At 35.0% G+C, this 20247-nt stretch overlaps 2 protein-coding genes across 3 annotated transcripts in view; one reads left to right on the top strand and one right to left on the bottom strand.

Annotated features, from left to right (window-relative positions):
* Nucleotides 1-19377, bottom strand: part of Dip-B (Dipeptidase B) — a 36139-nt gene extending 16762 nt beyond the window's left edge. Inside the window, exons 1-4 of one of the 2 annotated variants that reach the window (XM_089646828.1) lie at nucleotides 19174-19377; nucleotides 7356-7497; nucleotides 4756-4939; nucleotides 3257-3345 (exon numbers count right to left, since the gene is read on the bottom strand). In XM_089646828.1, the coding sequence (XP_089502954.1) occupies nucleotides 3257-3345; nucleotides 4756-4939; nucleotides 7356-7471 (389 nt within the window). In that variant the 5' untranslated portion in view covers nucleotides 7472-7497; nucleotides 19174-19377. The remainder of the gene's footprint in view (nucleotides 1-3256; nucleotides 3346-4755; nucleotides 4940-7355; nucleotides 7498-19173) is intronic. The other variant, XM_089646829.1, reaches the window with a different exon arrangement.
* Nucleotides 256-1384, top strand: LOC149411667 (uncharacterized). Its single transcript, XM_089646651.1, has 4 exons — nucleotides 256-324; nucleotides 415-588; nucleotides 789-899; nucleotides 1140-1384. The coding sequence occupies exons 1-4, from the start codon at nucleotides 315-317 to the stop codon at nucleotides 1382-1384; spliced, it is 540 nt and encodes a 179-aa protein (XP_089502777.1). The 5' UTR covers nucleotides 256-314.
* Nucleotides 19378-20247: the final 870 nt, after the last annotated feature.

The raw sequence follows: 20247 nt of genomic DNA, 5'->3' as shown, positions 1-20247 counted from the left end.
TGCTAAATTGCAATGGTTACATCGTGTGCCATACAAAGCGGATCTGGGTTTGATTCCCGACAGAGTTAAAGGCTGATAAATGGTTCAATATTCGTTTCTGTCTGTGATAGCATACAAAATAATATAATCGTGTCGATTTTACGTTTTAGATTCAAGCCAAAAACAAAATTTTATCGATGCCATGGGAGAAAATGGAAGAGACTGGGATGCGGTGTCAGAATACACTGACCAGCCAGCGGAACTATGTAAAAAAACAATTTGAAGAGTTAGTAAAAGAAGTTAAGAAGAAAGATGTTGCACATAAAAAAGTAATTATGGGTACAGGTTAGTACAATCCATGTTAGTTTATATCGTAGTTTAGGTAGTTTATTTGAAACTAAATATATGGTAATTAATATATATGCATTATTTCAGGTGGTGGTCCCCCTCCTTCTGACGAAAATGATCCATTAGATCAATTAAAAAAATTAATTGAACCCCAAGTGGATGGTTTGTACACCGTTTATGATGGCGATGCTGCCTTAATGCAGCAATATCAAGAAAGCATTCCCGACAAAGACAGGATTATGCCAATTGAAAATAACTTTGGTAATTATATTATAATTTGTGATGAATGTTTAAATATATATTATTATCATTTGTATTGGTAGCAGTGGAAGAAGAAATTGAGGTCATCAGAAAGAGAAAAAAGTACAGAAGTCACTTCTTGCAAGTGACGCACTAACGCACTCATATTTTTAATATCTGATGGTGTTCAATCTTATATTTACAGTATTCAATATTTGCAGGCATATTGGACATACACCAAGACACGCCAAAAAGATGTGGTGAATTGAGGCCACTTCTTAATAGGACCGAAATATTGAAGAAGAAAAAATCATCTGCCCTCATTTGCAATGGTAATTATAAAAGCGGGTCCCTGACAATCTGTTAATAAATAAATAAATTTATTCCGGACAAATAAAAATATCCATTTTTGGTAGTACACTAATGTATAGTTTTTTGTTAAAAGTGAGTAAAAAGAAATGGACGGGTTGTTTCGTAGAATTTCCTACTCCCTCGGCCTCTGCAGAATAGTGATACCGCTTTCTTGTGTGAGATAGCACTAAAATCTTAATTATATACTCTTTTATTTCCAGATAAGACTGAAGGAAGTCCGAAGAAGATGAAGAAAAATGTCAAAGAAAGTTTCACAGACCTTTCTGAGGCGAAGCTGGAGTTGGTTCAGCTACAAAAAGAATCGCTTGAAATAGAAATTGAGCACAAAAAAAAAATGAATCTTCTAGAATTAGAAGAAAAAGTTAAAGCCAATAGACATAATGATGAAGTGAGACAAAAAGAGCTTCTGTTGTTGGAATTAAAAATAAAACAATTATCCGAGTAATTTTGTTTTTTATTTCTTTTGTTGGAATTAAAAATGAAACAATTATCCGAGTAATTTTGTTTTTTTATTTCTTTTACATTTTATATTGTTTTTAAGTATTATAAGCATGCTGTAGGTATGATGAGAAGTTTACAACCTTGCAAAGTACTCCTCGATAAGGAGTGTTCGCTCCAAGTTACGAGCACCTCGCTGATGTTGTTGTGCTGATGTTGAAGGTTCAGCAATCCTATCTTCTTCAAGCACTGGGTATTCAGGATCCTCTTCTGGGGCATTATCTTTTTGTTGAATGGCTATGTTATGAAGTACAGCTGTAGCCACAATAATGCCTGGTACTCTACATAGTTTTAGGCTTATCCCCCTAGATAATATTGGAAATCTCCTTTTCCATATTCCAAAAGCTCTTTCAACAACATTTCTTGTCTTTATTTGTGACTCTTGGTACAATGCTTGTCCTCTCGTTTGTATAGTACCTTCTGTAAGGGGTGTCATCATATAATTGGTTTGAGCATAACCACTGTCACCTAACAATACTTTATTGTCAAATTTTCTCTGAAGAAAATTTCTTTTCAGGGCAGAATTGTCCCATATGTTAGAATCATGGGCTGACCCATGCCACCGCGCCACAACATCAAGGAATTGTAGATCAGCTGCAGCTACACACTGCGTATTAATAGAGAAGTACCCTTTTCTATTCCTATAAATCTCTGCCATAGCTCCGCCAGGAGACAATAAGCGCACGTGTGTGCCATCAATGGCGCCACACACTCGAGGAAATTTCGCTACCCTGTAAAATTCTGATGCAATTCTCTGCTGCTCCTGAGAATTATTAGGCATTTTGATATATTTTTTATACAAAGAAGCGATGGCATGGGTAACACGGTGCACTATACGACAAGCTGTGGACTCGTCAACTCCAATCACATCGCCACAAGTAATTATTTGACTCCCTGTTGCATAAAATCTTAATGTGCATAATACCTGATTCATAGGAGTCACAGCATTGTTTTTATTGGTGTTGAATTTTAAATGAGGTTCAATCTCTCGCACTAATAATGATGTCGTTTCTTTACTGAGACGAAATCTTCTTTGAAACTTCTTGGCACTGAGTGTTTCAAATAAATTTGTTCTTGTGTTCACTTCTCTGACTATAAACGGTCTACTTATAAAATCTACAATTTCTTCATCATCGTCAGAATACAAATCCCAAATGTTCATTGTGAATACAAATTAAAATTATATAGATTTTAACCACAATCAGAAATCTAAGGGATAACCTAAACAATTTTTGACAGTACTGCTTTATGAGTAGGGCTAAACGCGTTTAACTCGGTTAAACAGCCCATTTTGGGTATTTAACTTTGACAGTTCTTTAAACGCATTTAACGACTTAAATTTTGTGGTGCAAGACGCCAAGTCGACTTAAATCAAATAATGTGTTTAAAATTATATTTAAATCAAATTTAACTTATGGTGCAAGCCGCCCTAAGTCAGGGGTTTAAGTAAACATTCACAAAATAGGTTTTTGGGGTGTTAGTTTGCGTTGTATTAATAATTTGTTCATATTTCCTGACCTTCAAACTTAACTTTGATTTAGAAACTTTTACCATCTCCCACGACATAAATAGTTATTTCTTGTTGAAAATGAGTTAAAACTAACTGCTATTTATAATTTTTTTGCGTATTAAGCGTGCAGCGGAATTCATCATTTATCTAAATTTCCTTCAATACTTATTATAAAAAATGATTCTTTATCATTTTAAATTTGAGATTTTATTGCTTCATACAAACGGATTTCTGCTTTATAGTTAAGATATTATAATTTGTCCAATAGTATTGGATGCATTAATAGATTTGGTAAAAATGGAACCTTACCTCACGTCATCGTATGGGGAAATAGGTCCCGTTGGAGAGATCACTAGTCTATTTCCCGAGACTTGTTCATTTTGAATAACTGCTATAACCTGAAATAATGTATAATTTTATTAAAAACAAAAATTGTTTGTGTACTTGTATACTCTGATATGTATCTAATTCGTCCAAATTGTTTGTTTATGTAATATTATCATATGAATATACCGATATTCTGATATGAATCTAATTCTTTCAAATTGTTTGTGTACTATTATCATTACCGACACTCTGATATGTATCTAATTCGTTCAAATTGTTTGTTTACATAATATTATCATTACCGATACTCTGATATGAATCTAATTCGTACAAATTGTTTGTTTACATAATATTATCACTACTGATACTTTGATATGTATCTAATTTGTTCAAAAGTACCGATACGTGGCAGGCTTCAGGCTAATTTATTGGCTTTTGGGAATAATTCTTATGGTCTCACAAAAATAGTTATGTCTCCCTTACTGTTGTGGCAAGATATATGATCTAAACGGTGTTAGAAAGAGAAAACAACACGCTTTATATTCAAATTTAGAAGTTAACCACAATAGAAATAAAATATGCATCTTTACGAAACCAAAGGTTCCGACCGTAATTTGACAAAATTGCGATCGCAAGATTCCGGACATATTTAGTAAAAGACCCCAAAATTTGAGAAAATTTCTCAAGTGTCTTATTTTCACTTGACCCAAACTATATTGTCTCTTTTATGTTGTTTTACATACTTATCGTTACATTTTTACATATTATTGTAGACTGTTATAGGACGGGTAGTATTTTGTTCGTTGTAATTTTATTTTGAGTATTTGTGGTGGGCGTTGTGGCTTTGACGTTTATACAAGTCTAGTTTCATTTCGAGATTGACGAAACTTTGCACACATAACCATCAAATCAAGAGGAAGATCCATGAGATTAAAAAAAAAACACCGTCACCCCTTTTCCCACCCTTAGTTGACTCTTCCGTCGTGGGGCCTTGAGGGAACCAAAGAGGAGTGGAGAGGAGGGATGAGGCCCTCTTCCCTTGTGGGGCCTTTAGGGAACGAAGGAGGAGTGGAGAGGAGAGATGAGGCCACCTCCGTGAACTCTTCCCTTGTGGGGCCTTCAGGGAACCGAAGGGGAGTAAAGAGGAAAGATTAGGTTCTCTTCCCTTGTGGGGCCTTCAGGGAACCAAGGGGGTTTGGAGAGGAGAGATGAGATCTGAGAAGACACATTGTGGAACCAGAAGACATAGCCACATATACAATGACAACCCTGGTGAAGTTTATAAAAGGGACCAGGTGTCTGTTAAAGGAATGAGGTAAAATGGGAGATAGCACAATGGGCCTATGGCCTAAGTACTCACGGGAACTATATGTAAACCGTCCGCTCTAAATAAATCATAAAAAAGCAAAATAAAATGCTTCTCGAAAAAAATTATGACATAGGCGTAAACATATTAAATGGGAAATTAAGCAAGTTCTTACAGTTTTAAGACCGCTGTCCAGTAGAAGTGCTTCTTCCACTTTCTTCACCAGCTGGGCAGGTGCCTTGACCTTCACATCCTCAGGATATGTGATGAGGAGAACTCCATCGTAATCTGGACTGTTGAGGATTGACGCCTCTTTGATGGTCTCCCTCGTGAGGTAAAATTCGTCTGGTGACGCCATTCTGTAACAATTGATTACAAGGTTCATTAATTTACTAGACACTTAAATTCATAAATATTCACAACCCCCAGAAGAACTCGGGAATCTAATTGAACAAAAAAACATTGTAAGAGTGAGTCTGCAGGTCTCAAAGATGACGATGGGCTGAACATGTGGAGAAATGCCAGAAGACAGGACAGCGATGATGGCCAAGTGCGAGTGAACTAGAGTTGTCTAGAGCACTAGAGGACACAACCTATACTATGTCAAATTAGCTCTATAAATCCTTCATGTTCACCAACATCAATTATAGATCTAAAAATAAATTAAATAATAGGTAGGTAATCGAAGACTATTCAACACTTCCGATGATGTGTTACGCATACAAATTCCTAACTAAAAACAAAGCACTCGATTCGTAATACGAGGGGGCGTAATTAAATTCGCGGAATGGGTAGGTAGGTGATTAGTGGGGGTGTCGCTGAAATAGGTACTAATTGAGCAACTCATTATTAGTATTAATACCGGGTTTTATCGTAATTAGGTCATTAGTCTTTGAGCTATCGTCGACCAAACAAGTCAATCAAAAATTGTGAATATGGAGAAAATCGAGTTCCCCGCTGTTATAAAATTCCTTACCAAGCAAGGAAAATCAGTTCAGATCATACTGGAAGAGATGTCATCCGTTTACGGTGACTCTTTTCCAAGTAAAACTATGGTTTACAAGTGGTATACCCTCTTTAAACAAGGCAGGGAGCGGCTTGAAGACGACCACGGCCAGGAAGGCCTATCGAGGTGACCACTCCGGAAATTATTCTAAAAGTCGAAATATTAATAATAGAAGATGCACGACTAAAAACGAATTAGCTCGAAGAAATGGTTGGAGTATCAGATACAACAATTTTCAAAATTCTTCACGACCATCTTGGCATGACTAAAGTCAGCGCAAGATGGGTGCCGAGAATGCTGACGCCGCCTCAAAAACAACAGCGTGTGGTGTGTTCTCGTGCACTTTTGGACCTCTGTAGGGAATACAAAGATGGAGTGTTAGCTCAAATTGTTGAAAATGAAACTAAAAATAGTCTAAACAGGACTCTATGCAGTGGCACAAGAAAGGCACACCACCACCCAAGAAGTTTAAGGTATCACAATCGGCTGGGAAAATCATGGCGACAGTCTTTTGGGACTCAGAAGGGATCCTGTTGACCGATTACAAAGATAAACGTGTTTCCATAACCGGAGTTTCCTACGCTTCAATTCTAGAGCAATTAAAGGAAGCCATCAAGGAGAAAAGAAGGGGAAAATTGACCAAAGGTGTCCTCCTTCTGCACGACAACGCGCCTGTTCACAAGAGCCGTTTTGCGATGGCTGCCCTGCAGAAGATGGGCTTCGAAATTTTGCCACATCCACCCTACAGTCCTGACCTGGCCCCCAGTGATTGTTACCTTTTTTCAAACTTGATAAAAGAACTTAGTGGGAAAAAGTTTTCAAGTGATGAAGAAGTGAAGGATGCAGTTTCGGGGTATTTTTTAGGCAAAGACAATTTTTTTTTTTTTGGGTATACATAAGTTAATTGAAAGATCCGAAAAATGTATTAGGGTAGCTGGTGAATATATTGAAAAGGAAAAATAAATTTGGATTTTAATTTCCACTCCTTACCCCCCATTCCGCGAACTTAAAAACGTTCCCTCGTATTATGTAGGTATTCTATTCTGTGCATTAGACCGATAAGCATTAAAGGCGTTTTTGCGCTGGATGCTGTCGACATATGCGTTTACCACATTACGCATTTCGTTTGTGGTGTGTGTTGTGTGATGTGTTTTGTCTGTGTGTGTGTATGTGTGTGTGGGTGTATATGTGTGGGTGGACGAGACGGTGTCATTAAATTGCAGTAGCGTTGTTTACGCACATTGGCTTAAGGCTAGAAAAATTAAATCCAAAGTTTTAATTAATATTTCGTATTGATATCATGTAGTTACCTTTTTAAACTGTCGTACCCTTAAATTAAATATACCATTCCTAAGAGAAAGTCCAGTTATATTCAATTTTTCAATTAAGTCCTAAATCCTGTATCTAAATTTCGCCAATAAACAATTAGATAATGTTAATTAAGTGTTAATCTCAAGTGACCTACCAGGTAAGTATTGTACTGTATATTTTCTCCATAAATAGTTAAGTAATAACATAGATCACTGTAGAAATGTATTATAAGTTTGTACAGCGCCCTTGAGGTGATTTTGCACAAAAACGGCGCTATACAAGTCATCCAATTATTAATATTATTATTATTAATCACCGTACGAAGTTAGCGCACTTTACCCTGGAACACCCTGTATATATCGATCGACCGTGCTAGATACAATTTCTTTCGTTTTTTGTGGGAAAACAAAATGACTATGATCCAACGGTACAAAAGTCAAGTGATGAAGTCTAATTACCTAGCATTAAAGTGCTTATATATGTTCCATTGGTTGCAGTAACGAATTCCTTCCCACGATGGGATTTCAACACTTTCAGTCTCCGTAGAGTTAGGCAGAGAGGACAGCTCACACATCACGGTCCAGATAATGCGTCAGCTTGCTAAAGTGCCAAAAGATATTCAATATATATACTAGGTAATTAAGGGAATGAGATTATAAAATACAAGACACGTTATATTCATACTAACCGAACAATAAATTTTGCACCGCTTAAAAAAAGGATAGCCATTCAAAGAATATGTGTGCATGAATTAAATAGCTACATTTATTTTTTATTTTTTTAATTAATATATATAAGTGGGTACAGGATATAATATAAGTACATAAAGTATATATTTACATTACAAAATATATTTATGTTCGCAATCTCACCAATGAAGAAACTGGTTCTTGTGCTTGGTGAGAGAGTTACACTAATTATAAGAAAAATAAAATATCATTATGCTATAAGTAAGTATATACAGTGGTGCCTCACACAACGAACTTAATTCGTTCCAGGAGCAAGTTCGTTATGCGAAAAGTTCGTTATGTGAAACGCGTTTTCCCATAACAATACATGTTAAAAAAAATAATTCGTTCTGTAGCATAAAATATGGTAAGATGACATAAAAAAAAGATAATTTTTTTGTTATTATTTTTATTTAGATACATCTAAAAACATAATGAAAAAAACACACATTTTTTAATTTTAAGAAATAATCGAATCTTGCACATCTTCATCCATTTTCCGCCGATGGTGCAGTGAAAAAACCTGTCCAAAGTCGTTTGTTTCTCTCTTTTCTTCAACATCTGCCGGAAATAACGGACAAGAGTATCGGAGTACAGGTCGTTGATCCTGTTTGCTTCAGCGGAATCCGGATAGTGGGCATTGGTAAACTCCTGAACTGCTTTCCATTTGACCAGGATGTTTTTGATGTCAGCAGTTGGAATTGGTTGATTGTTTGATTGTTGCTCATATCATATATCATATAAAAAAAATGTTGAGTTTATCTTAAAAGGACGACTGCCGTGATACGTGTGCGATTTAATTCGTAATGAAGAACGATTGCTGCGATACGTGCGTAAGTTAAGCGTACTACGCAGTGACTAACGAGTCTAACGACTGCCTGCGCGGGAGGATGCAATTAATCGGCAGTGATCGTAGAAGATCGGGCGACTTCGTTGTGTGAAGCGAAGTTCGTTGTATGAATCGTGAAATGAACGAAAAGGAAGTTCGTTGTGTGCAGCATTCGCTGTGCGAGGCGTTCGTTGTGTGAGGCACCACTGTATATGATAGGAACAATATATAAAGAGACAAAATCTAAATACAGTGGAGATGAGTATAGACTGATAAATAATAATATCAATAAAGGGAAAAACAAGCAATTATTTAGTTAATTATTTCTGAAAGAGTAACTTCAGTTTTAGTTTAAGTATGTTAATATCCTTTAATTTCTTTATTTTATTCGGAAGGTTGTTGAAATACTTTATTCCTAAATATTTATAGTTATTTTGCATTTGTTTGGTATTACATTTTGGAATTTCGATATTGTATTGATATCTTTTAGATAAGTGGGTTTCAAATTTTTTGATTATATTATCTTTATAAATTTGGATAATTGCATTTTTCTTGAATATATCTTCTACTCGGGGCACCCCGAAATATGTAAATAGCGTTTCTGTTGGATACGTGTACATGTATGCCCACTGGACCTAGTTCAGTGAAACCATGTGCGATATCTCAGTAACGTAATCATCTAACATGTAAGAACTATTAGAATTTAAATTTTGGAATGTTCTTGAAGAAAATTTTAAGAAAAACTGAAAAAATTTTCCATCATTTCTAATAACAATTTTTACATTCTGATTTATGAGGATTATTTTATTGTAAAAAAATGAATTGATGAGAAAAAACATAAATTATCTACTAACTTTTTCCAGTATGTTCACCACAAATGTTAGGTATAAACTGATTAAAAATGTCATAAATGATTAATATTCTGTATGTATTATAATTATTTGTCTGATAAGGAGAAGTACAGTATCACAATATTATTATTATTGCTTTATCATGAGTCAGATACAGCTGACTTATTCAATTGTTTGTTTGCGACTCAGCGTAAAATATCTATGTTTATTGTTTGAGGTCAATTAACTCTCGTTTTTTACGCTCCACTGAACTGATAATTCCCAGAAGTGACGACCTCCGTGGTTGAGCGGTTAAAGTCCTCGACTACGAATCAAGTGGTCACATGCTCTAATCAGTTTTTAATGTTAAGAAATTCAATAACCAAATATAATTAGGTAATATATTATAGTGTAATAGCCAGGTGCTCCCAACCTTCTCCTTCTCCATCTCCATCCCTTCCTCACTTCCTTTAGCCTCACAAAAAGGTACCCCAACTGGGGATGCTTTAGTTCTACTAGCTCCGGGCAATCGGAACTTTTATGTGGTATTCACACAGAATTTTTTTTCATCTATAATGATTTGAAAGAAAACCGCTGTTGCCAAGTTACATAAGACCTTTTGAATCCTATGCTGTAAACAGGCCAATGAAATCATCGGTTATCCATTTATGAAAGAATAATATAGATTTTTTGAATAATTTCACTGCAAGTAAGGAAAGATTGACCTTAGTTTGGGCACATGGAAACGTGCCCAACACACTTATATCAGTCCATTTCTTCAGTGGTACATACAACAAACATTGTGGACTACATATACAGGGTGTCCCAAAAAATGTATACACACTTTAGTACCTCAATTTAAAAAAAGTTTCCAGGTATTTTCAGCAAAATGGAGGACCGCGAAAATCTGCCAAACAGAAGGTTAGCACGATGAGGTGCCATCGAAAGACCCTCGCGCTCTCCAGACCTCACGCAACTGCATTTTTTTTGCGGGACTCATCAAAGATAAGGTTTTTCTGTCAAAACCGGCAACAGTCAATTTGAACATTTGCGCTGACTAAAAAAACTCAACATCTGTCTTCTTTAACTTGTACCTTTAATCTGTAATACAGCTAAATAAATTCTGTTTTTATAATCACGCAGAGCGTGTATACTTTTTTTTGGGACAGCCTGTATTATAAATCGAAAATAAATACAGATGAAATCTATTTTCTGAAGCAGCAAAAACAAACAAACGGTGAGTTCAGGAATCATGAATTTTCTATGGCTTATCCCATATAAAATTTCTACATTAACGGAAATATTTTTAGTCTGCTTCGTCATTTCCATCGTGAACTATAGAGCCGAGAATTGGCAGTTAAAGGGGATCATTTTTTGTCAATGAGGAATACTTGGAGCAGGTGGATGAGTTTGTGTATTTGGGAAGTATGTTTACGAGAGATGGAAGCAGTCCACAATGGAGTGCTGGTACCTACCCTGATGTCTGGTAGTGAGGCATGGAACTGGCAGAGAAAGGATACAAGTAGACTGAATGCTGTATAAATAAAATCCCTGAGGCGTGTGAGAAATGTGGAGGTAAGATTAAGAAAGGGTCGCATAAATGGTTTGGGCATGTAGAGCGAATGAGCGAAGAAAGAAGTGTAAGGAGAATATAGAAGTCGGGGACGCCCGAGGAAGACATGGCACGATCAAGTGAATGAGATACTTAAGTCGGGCCAACCTTAGAAATCTAATGAAAATAATATACTTATTTATCAATAATTATCTACTACTTCTATTGTATGTTATGCTTCTTATGTAATAAAATTGATGATGTATTTATATTTGAGTGGAAAAACATGATGGATACTCCATATAACTGATTATATTCCTTGCAGCCAAGTGAGATAAAAATAATGTAAATATAATCAAGATAACAATCACTGAAAACAAAATCTCTAGAAGTGTCATCTATTCTATAACCCGAAAATAAACAAACACCCAAATCCACAAAGGTTTAAATTTGCTCTAAAACAAATCACTAAAAAAGAACTAACACTAATATTTTCTAAATTCAAACCAACATCTTCATCTGGTAGTGATGAAATCACAATGAAAACATTAAAATTTATACAAGATGAAATTACCAAACCGATACTCTCTCTAATAAAAAAATCTATTACGGAAAGCAGATTTCCATCACAACTCAAAATAGGGACTATTACACCAATCTTTAAATCAGGAAATCGTACAGATATCAATAACTACAGACCAATCACAATTCTGAACACATTATCTAAAATCTTAGAAATAACAGTTAAAACTCAACTCGTCGATTACCTAGAATCAAATAAACTATTATCACCTAAACAATTTGGTTTCAGAAAAAATCTAGGAACATCCAATTCCATAGCCTTAGTAGTTGTATCAGACGTAATCGTGTGACACACAAGACTGTAAGGGGGCCGGTGATCCCAATCTGTGGAGGCGTGAGATGTCGTCCTTCGGTGGCGTGGAGGGGTAGAACGGGGCCGTCTCTGAAGCCGCTGTAGAGCTGGTCCGATTGCTTGTCGCTTGTTCTTGAGCTGATTCCGAGTCTGGTCCGAAGGGGTAGGCAAGTCCGTGGTCCAGGGTGAGGCGGGGGTCAGAGTGAAAGAAGGCGAGTAGAAGCAGAAGTCGGAGCAAGGTAGAGGGCAGAGCAGAGAGAGAGGTGTAGAGCTGGTGGTGGTTTCTGGAGATCTGACGTTTTGAGGGCCTGTTGCCCGTTTTATAGCCGCCAGCGGGCGCACGACGCACACACGGGCCCACTTTCTCTTTGATTCCTGGAATCCGTGAGCCGCGTTTGCAACGCTATCGCGGCGCCCCGCCGGGCCGTCTACCGCCGCTCGGCCGGTAGTTTCGGGCCGTGGTCGAACGTGACCACGGCCTTCCTTTGTTTGGGCACGATCCTCAGAACCGTGCCCGTGGGACGTAATGACGGCGTACCACCGGTCATTTGTGACGCTATGACGGCGCATGGCGCACGGCACGGCTTCCCACTACGTTTTGGCACGGTTCTAACAATCGTGCCCGAATTAAAATATGATTATGATTTTACCAGCTCTCACAATACTTCTCTGCCCGTATACCTCTAGCCAAGCTCCGACGTTTCATTTATTATAACAATTTCTTAGGTTTTACATTACAATTTCACATAATTTTACATACATTTACATTTTATATTTCGGCAGTATATTTAATTAGCAGTATATTTAATAGATAGATGATGAAGATCATGGGCGATCTTAACATGGGCGACCGCGTCCGATCCCGGAGCAGTACGTCCGTTACAGTAATTGAATATATTAAAAATTCTCTAGATTCACATAAAAAATGCATTGGAGTATTTTTCGACCTTTCTAAAGCCTTCGACACAATAAATCACTCACATCTTTTTGAAAAACTAGAGAACATAGGGATCACTGATAATGAATTGATATTCTTTAAAAGCTACATGGGAAATAGAAAGCAAACTGTTAAACTTAACAACATAACCAGTGAGTGTATTGATGTCAAATTCGGGGTGCCTCAAGGAAGTATTCTGGGTCCAATTCTGTTCCTAATTTACATTAATGACCTATGCCACATAGAATATGACGGAGAAATCATCAGTTTTGCGGATGATACTCTTCTCTTTATAAATGGGAATAATTAGACCGAAACATTTAAGAAAGCAGAAGACACACTAAACAGGATTAAAAAATGGCTAGACTACTATTCACTTACACTAAATGCTAATAAAACCAAATTCATCACTTTCAAAATAAAAAATACAAAAAACTCTGAAGAAAACCTTAACTTGAAAATTCATAGCCCGCATCCATCGATATATTTACTCTAGATATGGCGTGTCATACAAAATTCGGTCGAATAATTCGGCCACCCGACGAGTCATTTTATAACCAAACTCCCCATATGATTCCGTCGTTTCGCTTCGAAAGGGTTATATCTTGGGAGACAAATTTTGTCCTCACAGACCAACAAAAGATAAAAAACAATTCTTCTTATCTGCGAATCCTGCGAAATAATGTGCTTTTTTGGCTACATGTTTTCGTAGCCCAATTTTTGGAACAAATAGTTTTGGTTTCGGTGTCATTTTCAACATCCACACGCCCTGTCTAGACTATGTTGGTCGATGCCCGCATCACTTAAATGAGCATTGTAATTGTCCCTCATTAGAAAACGTTGACCATATAACGTATCTGGGTCTAAAAATTGATGGAAATTTAAAATGGACCAATCACATTAGCTATTTAGATAATAAAATTAAAAAACTAAGTTATTTTTTCAAAACTATCAGGAATGTGCTCATTAAAAAAGACTAAATACACTACAATCAAAATCTACATGGCTCTCTGCCAATCACTGTTAAAATACGGTATTATCGGATGGGGCAGTGCAAATAAAAATATACTAAATCCACTAATTAAAACTCAAAAAGCCATAATGAAAATTATACTGAAAGTTCCTGTAAGAACTAGCACTGACGAAATCTTCACCAATCTTAACATCATGTCAATTAAACAACTATATTCTAAAACTATACTCAATTACATTCATAAGTACAAAATCCAAGAAATAACAACAAACACGTACAATAGAAACACTAGATCTCATGGTCAAAAACTTATCCAACAAATAACTACTAATATGTACAACTTTTGGGCAAAAAAGCTTCTTATATCATAGTATTAAACTCTACAATAAAATACCACTCTCACTCAAAAACCTCAACATTATAACATTTAAATCTCAAATAAAAAGCTGGATTCTTAATATAGGGAGATCTGAAATAGAAAATATACTGATATCAAACACAGACTAAAACCGAATCTACTAAACTGAACCATACAAAAAAACACTATCTTACTTATTTTAAAATTATTTAAAAAAAAATTATACTACATGATATATGTTTATAATTAAATTCATATGTTACTTTGTTGTAATATTAATTTCTTATAATTAAATTATAATATGTAAATAACATCCTCAGCACGGGAGATCCCAGTGAGGATATTACTATCTCTATATGTTACTAAGAAAAGAAGACAATAAATCATTATTATTATTATTCTGACTTAAAAGAAAACTATGTGAATTTACCGATAAAGACTAACGAAATTACTATTTAAGAAATAATTCGATATTTTAAAATGTTTGGTCAATTTCACCTGAGGTAAGGAATAACTGACCTTACTACTGTCATACAAAACACTTCTATCATTGATTATTGTATGCCTAGTTGTACGGCATAAAAATGGGTCGAGTTTTACAGATATCAAACAAACATTGATAAGTTTAAAAAAAAAAAAGAAAGATTGCATCTTCTGGTTACCTATCACTTTGAGAATATGTCTGAATGAGATAAGAAAACAAAAACAAATCCGATTTAAATTTTTTTAAATAAAAAAATACGTATTGATTTTACTATTATTATCCAATTAGGAGTTTAACGGTGATTTTTAGAAATTTTTAGTCAAGCTACGGATAAAATAAATTGAAAAATTTCTGACAGTATTACCAAGCATTCTATATCACTTTGTGGAGCATAGGGTGCAATAGGATGGCACTGGGAATTGAAAATAATTGTCGTTTGAAGTACTTGTACATATTGTATTATTTGGCGGGTTGGGAATAAGCCGACGTAACTCAGTGGTCCAGAGCACCTGACTGGACATCAGAAGGTGCTGGTTCAATTCCCGTCGGAGGAATTTATTTTTACTCGGGAGATATTTTCAATTTGTATGGATATTTCAAAGGAGTAATTAATGCTTGTAATAATTAACGATCTGATGGCACTTAGTTAACATAGAGTGCAATCGGTTGGCATTAAGAAAAGGTTAGAGCAACGTAGAGTACGATCTGATGGCATTAAGAAAAGGTTAGAGCAACGTAGAGTACGATCTGATGGCATTAAGAAAAGCTTAGCGCAACGTAGAGTACGATCTGATGGCATTAAGAAAAGGTTAGAGCAACGTAGAGTACGATCTGATGGCATTAAGAAAAGCTTAGAGCAACATAGAGTGCAATCGGATGGCATTGGTAACACTTAGTAAGACATAAAGTGTAATTGGATGACCTTAGGCAACGCTTTGTGTAGCATTGGATGTTATCGGATGGTATTGGCCGCTTTTATAATTCCTACGGCTACAGCATAGCAACGGCATAAAAAAAAGCACAATAATGATGTTGCTTTTTCTTACACAATAAATAAAAATGTGTAAGAAAGAGATGTTGAAAATTTAGGAATGACTGATTCCCCCGAAGGAAAAATGTAATTATTATCATACATCTCCTTCACATGTATTAAAGAAATAATAAATACCGTTGCCCATTGCTAATCGCTTTGTCCAGTAAAGAACGCTATTGGATGGTATTAGGCATTGCTTCGTGGAGTATACTGTGACATTGGATGGAATTGGATGACATTTCATGCAGTTAATAATAGTTGACATGACTCTTCAATAAAATGTAATTATTATCATACATCTCCTTCACATGTATTAAAGAAATAATAAATGCCGTTGCCCATTGTTAATCGCTTTGTGCAGTAAAGAACGCTATTGGATGGTATTAGGCATTGCTTCGTGCAGTATACTGTGGCATTGGATGGAATTTGATGACATTTCATGCAGTTAATAATAGTTGACTTGACTCTATAAAATGATGTCAAATTAATAACTCGCTACGTAACTGTTATTGCCTCTGTATAGATAATATTCAATCCTTATTGTTATGAATGCAATAATAGTAATTGAAAATAAAAATCATCACAAGATTAAATGAAAAAGAAGAAACTAAACTCTAATTGCAAATAATTATGTTTTGAGTTATCGCTAAATGATAAATTGAACAGTGTAACAGACAGTGGAATTTGATCCTGCAATCAATATAAAAACATATTTGCAATGTTTTATCACGGATAGACACACACAGAAAGATATACATGTATTCGAGCTGACTGCTCTGGGGGCCACTGTTGATGATGCGCATGAACGTGGATGAAGCAAGATATGTTTTCAGGACTGTATGTTGCACACTCCCATTTTTGCATACTTCTTAAATTTGGGAAAAGTTTGATGGAATTTTGTAATGCATTAATTTCAAATTAACATTATTTTCAAATTACCATTGCCCAATCTAGGAGTCAAGAGTTCAAAAGACAATGCAAACAATATTATCAGGTACACAATAATTTAGGTCAAACATAGATTTTGGAATAAGTATATTAAGGCGATGCCATACGTAGTAATGCAAAATCATGTGTTTTTGGTTTGAAAATTTGGTCGCCTAGAAATGTTTTAGATGCTTTAATTAAATACTGCGAGTAGAATACACCCTGGCCTTTGAAATAATCGAGTATTTTTTAGATAAGTCTTTTTATAAGCCCAGAAAAAAATAATGTATAAGGCCTATTAAAACTGCTTTAAAGTTCAAAATCTCCTACTTACGAACCCATTTTCGGTTATGATTTTATTGTATTATGTGGAAAATTAAGTTATTTATAAAATGATCGAAAAAAAATTAAATATTTGTGCCTGAACATCCACAAAATAAAATAAAAGGCACTTTTTGGCCATGTTTTTTTCTTGCATAAATCAAAACAGGCGGATGGTGTTAAGCGGGAATTTAAACCTTATCGCCATCTACGTAAGGGTTGTTATTGATAGCAGCTCAATTTAAAATATTACACGACGTAGTGCATCGCCTTAAGTAAACTAACGATTTATTTTTATTTTATTCTTCCCAAACTAAATGCAATCTAGGTAGTGTTTTGGATAAATGTATAATTTTTTTTTGGGTTTTGGTATAACTTAATGAGTAAAACCTCAAATTGTAATATTTAATTATTAAAGAAAATATTGGCAATTTATAATGAAAATTTGAAATGGAAAAATCAGAAAAAAATACAGTCACATCTAGGACTCGAACCAAGGACCCTTGCCTTGCCGGGGCACCGCTCTACCAACTGAGCTAATGGGACCCTATCTCCTTCGGTCATATGTAACTGTATCATACTTCAAATAGGTGGTTCTTATTCGCAGGAACTACAGCCATTATTAAATTTTTGTATACATATATTTGAATTTCGATTTTGTTTTTGTGAATAAATGAATGTAAATCTTGGAAGCAGAAATTAACCCACTCTCCGACATCCGATCGAACTGATACTCGGCGGATAGACTCGTTGTCGATGACAATGCATTCTATCAACTTTTAGAGGCAATCACGCACATACGCATTTCTCAGAAATTATGAAATTACGATAGTTAATTATGAATGTCATTCCTATCCAATCAGGATTTGGCGCAGTTGTCCCTGGGGAGTAAAGTTCAATCCATAATAATAGACATTTTAAAAGTTCACAGCAGTAAAAACCAGTCCCTATGAGGTTCAATCCTCAATCAAACCAATTTTTTTTTCTGTCTATTTAGTAAAAAACTTTGTTTTTTACGTTTTGATTTTTGATAAATATTTTTTATTTATATTTTATTAAAATTACACATTTAAATGTAATGCATATACTACAATATTTGCAGAAAAATAGATTTACAAACTTATACGCTTGCATATTTAATTCATATGTTTTCACTAGACTTCATAAAAAATAACTGTGTTCCATTGGTCACCATGCAACAGGCAGCCACCTAGTGTGGTGATTTAATATATAAATTATCTGTGCATGTCTGTGTCAAATATTATGTATTTATAAATAAATAAATATTTTTTAAAGATAACTGCTCGTAAACTACGTATTGTTTTCTGATACATAAATAATTATGGAAGAACAAAAGCAGTCTTTGCGAGAAACCAAATGTGTTTAGTACCTAATATGAGGTGATCAACTTTGTCAAAAGCTTTCGAAAAACCTTTATATGAAACGTCTACTTGTTTGATGTTGTCCAAAATATTTTAAACATAATCTGTGAATACCATTGAGTTAATCATTGTAGATCTGCCCTCGCTCAAAGTAGATATGATTTTGAATGATAAGTTTAAATAATTTGGCCATCACCGAAAGAATCACCATAAGTCTGTATTTAGATACACATTGATTGACACACATGATTTATCGCCATTTGGCTCATGGTCGCCCTGTATGTAAGAGAGGTAACATTAACGGATCAGCAATCTGATTCAACAGATTTTTTTTGGTTTAATTAAGTTTTTTAATTGCCACTAGGAAATCATTTTTATTTCCACTAAAAAAGTCAACATTTTGAGCCAATGATTAGTAACCACCGGGAGTATCCTATTCAAATTCAGCACTTTGTTCACCATTTCGCTCAGTCACTTTGTATGACTTTATGATTGTAATATTATAGTCAACAAGTCATAAATAAATTAAATATTGCAAGATCTCTTTGGAAGATAAAGTAAGTTTGTTAAACACTGACTTAACCAGTTGTTTTTTATTTGAATTTGAACACTAAACCAAGCATAAGCACAGGATATAGAATCCTTTAAAATTTGGCAAAATGGGCGCAACCTCAAATTGTGGCACAACCAATTGTGTAATTGTACTATTGTATAACTTAATACCTTGGTCACATCATGAGGAGCGACAAATACAAGATTATCTGACTGATTATCAGTGGGTAGATTTATGGAAAACTTAAAGGAGGAATACAACCCACTTCATGACCTCAAGGTCCCATGGCCCATATAGAGTGCAGGGTGATGTTATCTATCCTCCGATAGGAAAGGCCACCAGAGGAAAAATGATTTATATCATGAATTCGGCAACTTTATCTAATGAATAATAATGCAGGAATATAAAATTGTAATTGATTGACCAAACATTGATTTAAAATTTTGTATCGTATGCAGTTTGGGTGCAAATGCAAATAAATAAATTGCAACTCACCGGTTGGCGAAAAAATCCAACAGCAGCTTTTACAAAAACTTAGCTTCACACCGTAATCAGCAGAACAATATTATCCAACCGTTCGCATACTAAAATAATTATTTATCTTCTTTTCAATTTCAGGCTTTGTTTGAGAGATAACAAGTAAAAATATAAATATTCCCGTAATAGGTTAACGGGGTAAACGTCACTGAAAAATACCACTGTCATCGTCATTACAGCAATCTACTTAACAGGTTTAAAAACTTCCCGCCGATTATTAGAAAACTAATTTGAATGTGATAAATATATTTTAAATTAGGTGTTAATATTGAATAATAATATCTTACCTTACTTCAATTTTTTATGCAATATTTATAACTCTCAAGTGCATAAAGATTTTCAAAAAAATCAAATTTCAAATCGCTCATTGATTACCGCCATCTTGAGGTCATAATGCTAAATGAAAATAAAGAAGATTTCTACTTCACAACCATACCTAACATTTCTTATATTATCCATAGATGTCCGATTCGAAAGGTTTGACTACTGTAACCGCGGTAACTTACAAGCGATTAAAATGTTGCTCTCTTTGAAATCTGAATTCTGAATACAGTAAATTAATATATTTCATTCGCAGGTAGGTACAGTACCTAATTTGTTTGTACACTTGGGAGACGAATTGTGAGCCGAACCACGAATTATGGGAAAGAAAAAGGAACGAACATACATATAAATTTCGAAAGATCCAATAAAAAACAATTTTTTTTTTCTTCGCAAACTTCTGTTTTTACAGGGCAAAATAAAATAAGTAGGTAGGCACCTACTTACCTACCTACTTTAAACTAATATGGGAGCGGGACACTGAAGAGATACACCTATAGAAACGTGGAGTTTCTCTGTGTAAGCTCAATTTTTTCTTACGGATGAAATTGCTAAAATATTTCCGATTTTTTGACTGTTGTTGTTAGTCGATTTCATTGTCCTGTCTGGGGACTCTAGCTGGACACATGCACACGACAGAGCCAACGAGCCAAATGGCCCCGTGTTGAGCAAAAACTCATCATGTGTGGTAAACTCAGATGGATTGGCGTA

Source organism: Hesperophylax consimilis, chromosome 25 (genome assembly GCF_061612785.1).
Source record: "Hesperophylax consimilis isolate HC1 chromosome 25, BYU_Hcon_1.0, whole genome shotgun sequence".
Lineage (NCBI taxonomy): Eukaryota > Metazoa > Arthropoda > Insecta > Trichoptera > Limnephilidae > Hesperophylax > Hesperophylax consimilis.
The sequence above is the reverse complement of the archived record's forward strand: the minus strand, read 5'-3'. Positions and strand labels throughout refer to the sequence as shown.

Bases quoted from the DNA above. Each gene is read 5' to 3' on its own strand.
- LOC149411667 (XM_089646651.1), top strand. The intron at 589-788 runs GTAATTATATTA...CAATATTTGCAG, and splicing joins GCCAATTGAAAATAACTTTG to GCATATTGGACATACACCAA. The intron at 900-1,139 runs GTAATTATAAAA...TTTTATTTCCAG, and splicing joins ATCTGCCCTCATTTGCAATG to ATAAGACTGAAGGAAGTCCG.